This window comes from Triturus cristatus, chromosome 12 (assembly GCF_964204655.1).
Source record: "Triturus cristatus chromosome 12, aTriCri1.1, whole genome shotgun sequence".
NCBI lineage: Eukaryota > Metazoa > Chordata > Amphibia > Caudata > Salamandridae > Triturus > Triturus cristatus.
The window spans coordinates 738,068,311-738,080,906 of NC_140595.1; the positions used below are offsets into that span (position 1 = coordinate 738,068,311).

At 43.8% G+C, this 12,596-nt stretch overlaps 1 protein-coding gene across 1 annotated transcript in view; it reads right to left on the reverse strand.

Moving 5' to 3' along the window:
• Window positions 1–12,596, reverse strand: part of LOC146782630 (transmembrane protein 272-like) — a 182,621-nt gene that overhangs the window by 116,070 nt on the left and 53,955 nt on the right. Inside the window, exon 2 of the mRNA XM_085637257.1 lies at window positions 12,338–12,445. Coding sequence (XP_085493383.1) covers window positions 12,338–12,410 — 73 coding nt within the window. The 5' untranslated portion in view covers window positions 12,411–12,445. The remainder of the gene's footprint in view (window positions 1–12,337; window positions 12,446–12,596) is intronic.

A 12,596-nucleotide genomic window follows, 5' to 3' on the forward strand; every position in this document is an offset into this window, starting at 1 on the left:
CTGGACTGGAAACAAGCATCCTAGGACCGGTTTCGGGCTTTCAGCCCTCGTCAGCCAGGATAGCTTGATTCCAGTGGCATGGAAAGCAAGGGACTCACGTCTGAGCATACCCTTCCCACTCGGGGTGACAAATGCACAAACAACAATTGATGGACAGAATGCAGAACAATGTCATACATTCACCCCAGTACAGAGATCTGGGCCTAAATCCATCGTTTTTTTGCTCACCATTCCAGTTTGAACCCAGCCATATGCAAATCAGTCTTGACCCTGTGCCCCATGGGAACAGTCCAGCCCGAACTGCCAAGCCAGGTCCTCCCTGGACTGGAAACAAGCATCCTAGGACCGGTTTCGGGCTTTCAGCCCTCGTCAGCCAGGATAGCTTGATTCCAGTGGCATGGAGAGCAAGGGACTCACGTCTGAGCATACCCTTCCCACTCGGGGTGACAAATGCACAAACAACAATTGATGGACAGAATGCAGAACAATGTCATACATTCACCCCAGTACAGAGATCTGGGCCTAAATCCATCGTTTTTTTGCTCACCATGCCATTCCAGTTTGAACCCAGCCACATGCAAATCAGTCTTGACCCTGTGCCCCATGGGAACAGTCCAGCCCGAACTGCCAAGCCAGGTCCTCCCTGGACTGGAAACAAGCATCCTAGGACCGGTTTCGGGCTTTCAGCCCTCGTCAGCCAGGATAGCATGATTCCAGTGGCATGGAGAGCAAGGGACTCACGTCTGAGCATACCCTTCCCACTCGGGGTGACAAATGCACAAACAACAATTGATGGACAGAATGCAGAACAATGTCATACATTCACCCCAGTACAGAGATCTGGGCCTAAATCCATCGTTTTTTTGCTCACCATGCCATTCCAGTTTGAACCCAGCCATATGCAAATCAGTCTTGACCCTGTGCCCCATGGGAACAGTCCAGCCCGAACTGCCAAGCCAGGTCCTCCCTGGACTGGAAACAAGCATCCTAGGACCGGTTTCGGGCTTTCAGCCCTCGTCAGCAGGATAGCTTGATTCCAGTGGCATGGAGAGCAAGGGACTCACGTCTGAGCATACCCTTCCCACTCGGGGTGACAAATGCACAAACAACAATTGATGGACAGAATGCAGAACAATGTCATACATTCACCCCAGTACAGAGATCTGGGCCTAAATCCATCGTTTTTTTGCTCACCATGCCATTCCAGTTTGAACCCAGTCATATGCAAATCAGTCTTGACCCTGTGCCCAATGGGAACAGTCCAGCCCGAACTGCCAAGCCAGGTCCTCCCTGGACTGGAAACAAGCATCCTAGGACCGGTTTCGGGCTTTCAGCCCTCGTCAGCCAGGATAGCTTGATTCCAGTGGCATGGAGAGCAAGGGACTCACGTCTGAGCATACCCTTCCCACTCGGGGTGACAAATGCACAAACAACAATTGATGGACAGAATGCAGAACAATGTCATACATTCACCCCAGTACAGAGATCTGGGCCTAAATCCATCGTTTTTTTGCTCACCATGCCATTCCAGTTTGAACCCAGCCATATGCAAATCAGTCTTGACCCTGTGCCCCATGGGAACAGTCCAGCCCGAACTGCCAAGCCAGGTCCTCCCTGGACTGGAAACAAGCATCCTAGGACCGGTTTCGGGCTTTCAGCCCTCGTCAGCCAGGATAGCTTGATTCCAGTGGCATGGAGAGCAAGGGACTCACGTCTGAGCATACCCTTCCCACTCGGGCTGGACTGTTCCCATGAGGCACAGGGTCAAGACTGATTTGCATATGGCCATGTCTAAACTGGGGTGGCGTAGTGGGCAAAAGAACGATGGATTTAACCCAGATCTCTTGACTGGGGGAGAATGTCTGCATTGTCAGCATTCCGTCCATCATTTGTTTGTTGTAACGCTTTTCGCCCTAAGTGGGATGGTTATTCCCAGACGTGGGACCCGTGCTCACTGCGCCACTGGAGTCAAGCTATCCTGGCTGATGACGGCTGATAGCCAGAAACCGGTCCTAGGATGCTTGATTCTGGTCCAGGGAAGACATGGCTTGGCAGTTCGGGCTGGACTGTTCCCATGAGGCACAGGGTCAAGACTGATTTGCATATGGCCATGTCTAAACTGGGGTGGCGTAGTGGGCAAAAGAACGATGGATTTAACCCAGATCTCTTGACTGGGGGAGAATGTCTGCATTGTCAGCATTCCGTCCATCATTTGTTTGTTGTAACGCTTTTCGCCCTAAGTGGGATGGGTATTCCCAGACGTGGGACCCGTGCTCACTGCGCCACTGGAGTCAAGCTATCCTGGCTGATGACGGCTGATAGCCAGAAACCGGTCCTAGGATGCTTGATTCCGGTCCAGGGAAGACATGGCTTGGCAGTTCGGGCTGGACTGTTCCCATGAGGCACAGGGTCAAGACTGATTTGCATATGGCCATGTCTAAACTGGGGTGGCGTAGTGGGCAAAAGAACGATGGATTTAACCCAGATCTCTTGACTGGGGGAGAATGTCTGCATTGTCAGCATTCCGTCCATCATTTGTTTGTTGTAACGCTTTTAGCCCTATTTAGACAGCACAACCTAGCTCTGTTATACCGTTCACAGTCCATGGGCAGGTTGACTACAGACTTTCTACAAGTGAAATTGGCACCCAGTAGGGAGGAGTTCTTAGATTTGATCCAGCCCTCTATGGCAAAAAAGCTATATATCCAGTTAAGGTATGGTTGCCTCCCAATTGGGGAACTGACCTGCAAATGGGCTGGGAGAGGTGAGGGGGTTTGCCCTGGTTGCAGCGAATCTAAAGAAGACCTTGCCCATATTTTATTTTTTTGTCCCGCCTATAAGGAAATACGTAGATCTTGGATTGTGCCACTGTGAAGAAATTTGGGCCTAAAACAATGTGCGCAAGCATGCAGGATATTACGTTATGATACTTCACCACTTATTGTGTTTACTGTTTCCCGTTTCTTATATGGCATGTGGCGTAGGAGGTGTGCCCTGATTAACTGACTGTAAAATCTGATTGCTCTTAATAATGGTGTACAACAATTGTGTATCATTTCATCTTTGATAACTTCTGTTTAATAACTTTTTATCTTGTATGCATAATTATTTATCTTTTATCTTGTATGTACATATTTTATTTGTGCTTTTATGGTCATCGACCGAAATAAAGCTATCAAAGAAAGTTTTCCTGCCCCACCTTCTCGCATTTGCAAGGTGGAAACATTTTCTAAAGTAGCAAGTGTTTCATAAAGAAACTGGTGGCGCTTTAAAAAAAAAAGAAAAGAAAAAAAAAGAAAAAGAGGTTTCCATTAGAGAAAAATCTGCCTACTGTTTGAGAGCTCCTGACTTCAATCACAAAGGGGAAGATGAATACCACTTTCCACCCCCCGTTGTTGGTAACTGAAACCCAAATACAGTTGCATTTTAAAGAATTTTTGAACTCGTAAAATGGGTTTAATAACCAGAAAAAAACTGTTTATTCTCGCAAAGCCTGTGATTTTGAAAATTGAAGGGTTTGTGATGGAATAATGGCTTTCCACATTCAAAATTTACTCCCTGAACCCCAGGTGTGGCCACTGCATTTTAAACGGTCTAGTCTTTTCAGGCGAGAGAGGCTAGGAGGCCCAAGATGTAATCCTTGGACCCATTCAGGAGTAAAAGAACCAAAAAATAACCACCTGAATGCATTGTTAGTAAGCAAAACTTGTGGGTAACTATGAAGTGCCTAGACGTGCATGAAAGAGGCTTTGTCTGCATAGTTCCTGGTGGCTCCGGAGATAGGGCGCAACGGATGACTCTTGCATTCTATACAGCAATGGCTGCAGAGGGCTTGGGTCTGGACTTGAGGGCCAGAATAAGGGCTTCTGAGTTGCCATACATGACAATTGCAGTTTTCATGGGTTTAGTTTTCAGGTGAGTCCTAATTATCATAAAGCTGAGCAAATGCGGACAGTTTAGGCTGTAGGTCACAGGGGATTGCACGTGCTTTGGTCTGAAGATAATGTGAGTGATGACGGAAATAGAGCAAAGAAACAAAAAGGCACCAAAAATATACACTTCGTGTTAATCTAAGATGGGTGGCTGCTCCCTGGCTGTTAAAGCTGCCCAGGCTTGGAATGCCCTTCTGTTTTCACTGCGCAATACTCATGATCCGTTAGCCTTCAAGAAACTTTTAAAAACCTATCTGTTTCCGTAATTGAGGGTGGTGTAGTTCAGGGACTCCTCTTGGATTTGCGCCGGGACACTCCTTGGAGTAGCTGTTGAGTGTTATAAGGGCTCTTAACATAACATCACATAATATGAATTTTTATCATCTTCACTAGAATTTCACCAAATCATAAATCAAGTAATTGCTTGAAACCTCTTTTGATCCTAAGAATCCTCTTTTTGATCACAGTACATGTCCAACACAAGCAGTTCTCAAGGCTGCTCGAGACACTACAATAGCTAGGTTTTGTTTAAGTACAATCCTAAAAATTTGGATTCTTTCTATGTTTCTTACTTTTCCCTGAAATATGTTCTCTCAAAATCCCAATCTTGGAGGTTCCCTATGTCATGGTTCAAAATACTAATTGGTTCCCTTTCAACGTTATCCCTCGCATTGACCTATTGTTAGGACGATGTACAGGATAATGTCCACTGGTGTAATATCATAGGTGGCTGAGCGAAACCTAGTGGGAACACAAATTGCATTGCGATTCCCCCATTTTCTTTGCGTTGACTGTTGTCTGCATATGGGGAGGAGGTCAGGCCAAATATTATTATAAGATCAATAATCTTCTGCAGGTGCAAAAGAAGGGCAACTGTGTTTAACACATGACTACTCAACATGGAAGTTTGCCAGCTTCAGAGGAGAAAGACGCCACGTGTTGTGAGGAATGGTAGGACTCATAAGTAGACAAAACCCTAGATTTTCAGGTTCTTTAGTCTGAAAATTAACATGGATTGGATGACCATGTCAAAAGTTGCCAGAAGCGCGGGGAGACCAAGAATATTTAGCATAACAAGTTTGGGCCAAAAAGAGATTAGCTGCTTCAGCTCTATTTGTGCAGCAGCCCACGCGGACTGGGCTGGGCCGAGTATGGAATGTGTTGCAAGCATTGGAACAGCTTTCTGTACAGAAATGAGTTTGGAATTTTGAGATGACCCTGCATTTGGTCAGGTCATGATATCACCGTACCTCTGCTTCATAAATTGCTCGCAGTGACCCTCTGATTGTAAGTAGAAGTGCCTCACAGATACCGCCTACACATCACTATATCATCCACAAGGGGCGCTCAAGTTATCAGCATTAATGAACCACTGGTGCCAATCCCTGGGACATTTGGGGCCAGATGAACGAAAGCTTTTTGCATTTCTTAACAGGCCAAATTGCAATTTTGGTCCATTAAGAAATGCAAAACTGCTTTTTCATATGTACAAAGGCTTAAAACAGCAGGTAGAAATTGAAAATTGTGATTTAGGAAACGCAAATGAGGATTACATATTTGGAATTCCTAAAGCACATGTACCAGGCATTTCCTAAATGTGAATTGGAAATTTTGGAAGGATTATATTACTTACCCTGTAAGCATCTGCTCTTGACATGTAGAGCTGTAGATTCACATGCTTTTAATACTCCTGCCATCTAGTGTTGGGTCCGGATGTTTGCAAGTTTTTCTTTGAAGAAGTTTTTTTCCAGTCACGAGGTAAGGCGAGTCCTCCTTTGGGTGATAATGCGCATGGGAATCAACTCCATTGTTAGATTGTTTTCTCGCAAGAGGTTGGGAATGGAGTAAGTGTAGTATAGAGATGGCCACGTGTATGTAATGTGTATAATAAGAAATGCAGCAACAATAGGTGTCCGGGGAGCAAGGAGGGCACATGTGAATCTACAGCTCTACATGCCAAGAACAGATGCTTACAGGGTAAGTAACAAACTGTTTGAGGCATATGTGCTATAGATACACATGCTTTGCAAAAGAGGTGGCTAACCAGTGGGTGTTGCAGTTGTTTGAAAAAGTGTTTTTAGCACTGCTTTTCCTACATTAGCTTGTTGACGTGCTAATAAATCCACACAATAATGTTTAGTAAATGTGTGTGGTGTAGACCATGTAGCTGCATTACATATGTTAGCTGTAGGAATGTTACCTTAAAGGGCCATAGATGCTCCTATTGTGCGTGTAGAATGTGCTCTAGGAGGTATAGTTAAAGTTCTTTTAGCTTTAACATAGCAAGTTTGTATTTAATGATTCATCTAGATATACCAGATTTAGAGATAGGATTACCTTTATGAGGTGGAGCAAATGCAACAAAAAGTTTTTCGTTTTATGAAAATCTTTTGTTGGATCAGTCTAGTATAATAGTGCTCTTTTGATATCAAGTGTGTGTAGAGCCCTTTCTGCTTTTGAATCAGGTTGAGGGAAAAACACAGGTAACTCAACTGATTGGGTAATATGAAATGCAGAAACTACTTTTGGAAGGCATTTTGGGTTTGTACGAAGAACTACTCTGTCTTTATGCAGTTGAAAGAAGGGTTCTTCTAAGGTTAATGCCTGTAGTTCACCAACACGTCTTAGTGAAGTGATAGCAATTAGAAAAGCAACCTTCCATGAAAGGAATTGTAGTGCACAATTGTATAATGGCTCAAAAGGTAGGCCCATAAGCCTTGTGAGACAAATGTAGAGGTTCCAGACAGGTGCAGGTGGTACCCTGGGTGGTATTATTCTTTTTAGGCCTTCCATAAAAGCCTTAATTACTGGGACTTCGAATTAGGATAAATGTTGACAGTTTTGTAGATTTGCAGCTACTGCTGCAAGGTGTGGAACTACCAACATTTCTAGTAGTGTGGTGAACTGTGGCTGGTGAGCCAATGTGGGAGCCACTAGAATTAGTGTGAGTGATATCTGTCTAAGTTTCCAAACTAGAAATGGAAGGAGAGGGAGAGGCGGAAAAGCGTCAGCAAATATCCCTGACCAGTTCATCCATAAGGCATTGCCTTTGGGTAGATGGTGTGGGAATCTGGAGGCGAGGTTTTGGGATTTTGAGTTCTCTGTTATGGCAAAGAGGTCTATTTGTGGGAATCCCCATTTCTGGAAATATGGAAGGAGAACCTGGGGATGAAGTTCCAAATTGTGTACTTTTTGCTGCATCCTGCTGAGGAGGTAGGCACATTGGTTGTGCATGCCTGAAACGTGTTCTGCTAGAAGATAACATTTGTGATGTATTGCCCAACGACATATGTTGTGAGAGAGGCGTGACAACTGTAAAAAGTGTGTGTCCCCCTGTTTTTGTACATGGTACAATGGCTGTCATAGTGCAGATCCGGACTAGGACAATTTTCCCTACTAAGTGAGGCTGAAAAGCTTTTAGAGCTAGTTGTACTGCTAGAAGCTCCAAATAATTGATGTTGAGACGTCTGTGTTTGGTGTCCCATAAACCTTGAAGTGGTAGATGATGGAGATGGGCACCCCAAACTGTGAGAGAGGCATCTGCTTTTACTACGACTTGTGGAATGAGGTTAATGAACGGCTGCCCTTTTGCTAGCTTGTGTGTGTTCCACCACTGCAGAGAAAGATGAGTGCGTGAAGCGGTCTACCAACACTAGATTGGTGAATTGACCCTGTGATTGATTCAACTGATGTGCTATGCATTCCTGCAGAGGACGCATGTGTTATCTTGCGTGAGGCACTATTGCAATGCATGATGCCATAATTTCTAACAGTTGCATGAAAGTTCTCACTGTTAGGTATTGGTTGTTTTGAAACTGTGGTATTATAGTTTGAAAGTTGTGAATTCTGGCTATATTGGGCAAGGCTAGAGTTGTGAAAGTGTTTAGCGTTGCTCCCAGATAGGTTGGCTGTTGTGAGGGTTGAAGATGGGATTTTTGTGCATTGACTGTAAATTCCAATTGATAAAGAAGGTTTATGGTATCTTGAGTGTGTTGTAGACACATTGTGTGTTGGCTTTGATGAAACAATCATCCAGAAACGGAAACACATGAATTTGTTGTCTTCTGAGATGAGCTGCTACTACTGCTAGACATTTAGTGAATACACTGGATCCAGTAGTCACCCCAGATGGAAATACTTTGAACTGATAGTGCTTTCCTGCTATCACAAGTCTGAGACATTTGCGATGTGCAGGGTGGATAGGTGTGGTAGTATGCACCCTTTACGTCTACTGTGGACATAAAATCGCCTTATTGCAGAAGTGTAAGCACTTGTTGAAAGGTGGCCATTTGGAAGTGCTCTGACAGTATGCATAGGTTTAAATGTCTGATATCTAAGATTGGTCGTGGAGACCCGTCCTTTTTGGGACTTAGTAAATAAAGTGAGAAAACTCCTGACCCATGATGTTATAATGGAACTGGTTCTATAGCTCCTATTGTTAGAAGAGCTCTTACTTCTTGTTTGAGAAGCTGTTGGTGTTGTAGCGAGAGTTTGTGAATGCGAGGTGGACTATTGGGAGGATTGCTGGTAAGCTCCAGGCAATAACCATGTTGGATATTATCCAAAACCCATCTATCGGTTATTGATTACCAAATGGGAAGAAACTGTTGTAATCTTCCCCCGACAGGTGACAAATGGCAGGGGGGAAAGTGCTTGTGAGTCACCGTTTGTTAGAGGACTGGGACGTACGTGTTGGTGTACCTCTGCCTTTAAAATTGTTTCCTCTATATCCACCCTTGTAGAATCCTCTAGAGGGGGGATGATAGTGTTTTTGTTTTGTATAAGGAAGAGGCTGCATCTGGGGTGTTAGTGTTAGATTTGGAGCCTCCTCTATAAAAGGAACGACAAAAGGAACCTCTGTTAGAAGGAGATTGAACTGCTTCAATAGATTTTGCTACTTTTATATCCTTTTTCATTTTTTCTAGGGACTGATCCATTTGAGGCCCAAAGAGGTGTTCCTTATCAAAGGGCGCACTAAGAATGGTTTGTTTCACCTCAGGTTTGAAACCAGAACTTGTGAGCCAATCTGGTCTCCTAAGCCTAATGCTAGTGTTGATTCCTCTAGCTGCAGTATCTGCGGCATCTAATGCACACCTGATTGAGGAATTATAGGTTTCCCTTCTTGTACTATTGCCTGCCCCTTCTTTTTGTGTTCTTCTGGGAGATAGTTGAATAATTCTTCCATTTAATACCAGTGAGCTCTGTCATATCTGGATAAGAGTCCTTGTGTATTAGCTATAGGCCAATGGTTGGCTGACTGAGCAGCTACTCTTTTCCCGGATGAATTTATGAGTTTGGATTCTTTATCTGGAGGTGGAGCCTCCCCTGATGTTTGTGAATTCGCCCTTTTACGGTCATTAGACACCACTAAGCAATCTAAAGGCAACAAACCCCCAATAAAAAATGGGTCAGAGGGAGGGGGTTTATTTTTCTTGTCCATTCTATGTGTCAGTATACGTGGTCTAACTGGGTCTTAAAAAATAACATTGGCGTGCCTTAACACCTTGAAGCATAGGCAACATTTGTGTTGTTTTGTGTGGGCTTCCTAAGGTTTCAAATAGGAAATCTTCTTCCAGTGCATCCTTATGTAAAGGCACTCCATGGTAATTAACTGCCCTAGCAATTAATTCCTGATATGCAGTATTATCATCAGTAGGGGAATGTTTTGCTGCATATAGATCAGGGTCTATATCTTAGTGGATCTATAGTATAGCCATCCCATGGATCTGGTGATGGCTGATTATAATTGCCATCATCCTCTTCCATATCTGGATTTGTGTTAGGAGAACCTGATGTTGTAATATGTAAAGGATTTGTATCTGGTATTATGGGTATTGGTGAAGAAGGTGGAGGGGTTTGGTGAATATGAATAGAGCTAATAGCTATGTCCTTTTTGTTTTTGAGAAGGAATCTGTATTACGTCTCCACTTTCCTTTCTAAAGGTATTTCTGGTTTAGCTGTTATGTGTACAGCATTAGGATTTATGTGAATCTTCTTTTGTTTAGGATCCAGCTTTTCCTCCAAAATCGGCTCCGGTGACTGCAAGGGAGCGTCTTTTTGTTTCAGCACTGAAATTTTCGGTGTCGAGATGGAATTTTGGTCTTTCCCTTTTGATCCGAGATGTTGTTTCGGTACCGGAGGGGTATCATGTCAGCTCGGGCCCAAGCCGGAAGGCTTGACTTGCTGTTTAGGTGCCGACCCGGAAGGCGGGGCGTTTGAATCAGTCTAGGTGTTGACCATGGTCTGTTGGCAGTGGTAGCCCAATAGCCTTTTGTTTTGTTGGAGTAGGTTTAGTGGGCAAAGTGGCTTTCATACTTCACTCTGTTCAGCCGGAATGTCTTGGGACTAGAGTTCAATCTCCAATTCAGAATCCTCAGCTGCCATTTCTTCCTGCTCAATGTCCTCACCGAAGATATTAGGAGTGTCTTGGATACTCTGTTGCGGCATGTCTCTCCGTCGAGCCGACGGTCCCCCAGAGTCTTTTGGGAATGGAATGACCGACACGCGTCGCAGTCCTCCTCTTTATGTTCCGGGAAGAGACAGAGGTTACAGAATTAAAATGGCATTGGTTCCATCAGCGGAAGGCTGGAAACTGGTTCTTGAAGTAGAAGACGAGGAAAGAGGTAGGTCCAAAGGCCACAGTTAGAGTTTTTCGATAATATAGATAAACTTTTCTTAGATTTCGACACAAAAAGGTGGAGACGCGATCATAAACAATACCGATGAGGGTAGAGTGAATTGTGCACCGAAGAAATCCCGATTAACGGTTTCAAATCGGAGAGCTGAAACACATGTCCAAATCCGATGTCGGAAAGTAAACAATCTAACAATGGAGTTGATGCCCATGCTTATTATCACCGAAAGGAGGAGTCACCTTACCTCATGACTGGAAAATACTTCTTCGAAGAAAAACAACTTGCAAACATCCGGACCCTCACTAGATCGCAGGAATATGCAAAGCATGTGTATCTACAGCACACATGCCTCTAAAATGCATTTACCATCGACTCAAAGTCGATGGTAACCCAGTGTTAAATTGAAAAAGGCATTTTTTTAATGTGACATGAAGCGTACATATGCCACTACGGCGTATGAGCACTCACATGTGCACAACGAATTTTGGGATGCCTCCGGGGGGGGGGGGGAGGTAATAAACCCAGAAGCACCCTTGGGTGTGGATTTCCTAAATTGCAATTTGCTATTACGAAATCGCAGTTTAGGAAATTCAAACCATTTCCTATTTGGCCATTAGGTGGGAATGCAATAGCATTTTTTATTTGCGATTTCCTAATAAAGATTCCCAGATTGTAGGAATCCTTATTAGGAAATCATAAATTTTGTACATACCAGTTTGCATTTCCTAAATCCTATGGAATTGCTATATGGGAAATGCATAATAAGAATTTGGTATATCTGGCCCTTACTCCTGTACCTGGGCATTACTGAGAAGATCAATAATCATTTATTAAATAAGGAGCATAAGAGGGTAATTATAACCTGGACGCCCTCCACTCACATACTTCAAAAAGCAGAAAGACCTGGTTATAAGAAACACATGATAGGTTTTAACAATTTTGCCAAATTAATATCACATTTAACTCTTTGGTGAGACTATGCTTGCTTATCTAGTCCACCCGGATGAGTTAGTTATTATTAAAAACTCATTAACCACCCAGTGCAGGTCACAAGCCCATCAGCCAATGGTCTCCCAATGGGCTAACAAAATGTAACTAAAAAGTGTAACTGAAAAATGTGAGGTGGGTCAGAAAGTGCCTCACGTAGCACCATCCATGGAGCTACTGGGAGTGAGCAAACTGGTGAGTACCATCCAGTAGCTCCACGGATAATAATAATCAACACATACGAGGCATGACTAGAGAAGCAAGCATAGTCTCACCAAAAAGTTAAACATGATGTTCATTTGGCAGAAATTGTTTAAAGTTATCATGTGTTTCTTATGACCAATCATCATACCTTTTGCGCTTGTGTGTCACTGACATTGCCCGCGGAGGCTGTGAGATCATTCTTAATTGTGCATCACGGATATCGAAACAGCCACTTAGATGCACCACTGTCACCGCACATCTTTACCTGTGATCACCAATATCACCCCCAGGACTTTACTTCTTTAATACTTGTTAATCACATGCACCCCAAAAGGAACTAGCATCTTTTGATCCTGTGCATCTCTAAAATAATCTCCAGGTGCCCTTGCACCTTCTGTACCTGAGGAACGTTGATGTCTGCCTAACTCCCTCCCAACGCTGTCACCTATTCATCAATTATATGATTTGTTACTGGTGCATCAGTGACATGACAACCCTTGTACCATGCATCACTGATATCACACAGTAGCTGTATACCTTACAATGTCTCCCTGCCCTCCTTCATATTATCTGACATACCTTGGAGAATCAATAGTCCCTTGAGGTAATGGAGGAAAGTGGAGCCGGAACTCTGATGTGATGTATTTGACATATTTCTGCTTAGGCCACCTTGATGCAGAGCTGGAGCTGTGGAGAGAGGTCAGTAGGTGAAATCAAATCCATTTTGAAGGGGACCAGACACACAACTGGTCTCACATTACAGGAGTAATAACCATCCTCCTGGCCCCATACAATTCATCAAAGAAGTCACTCAGTCCTCATCGCTGGCTGTAGATGC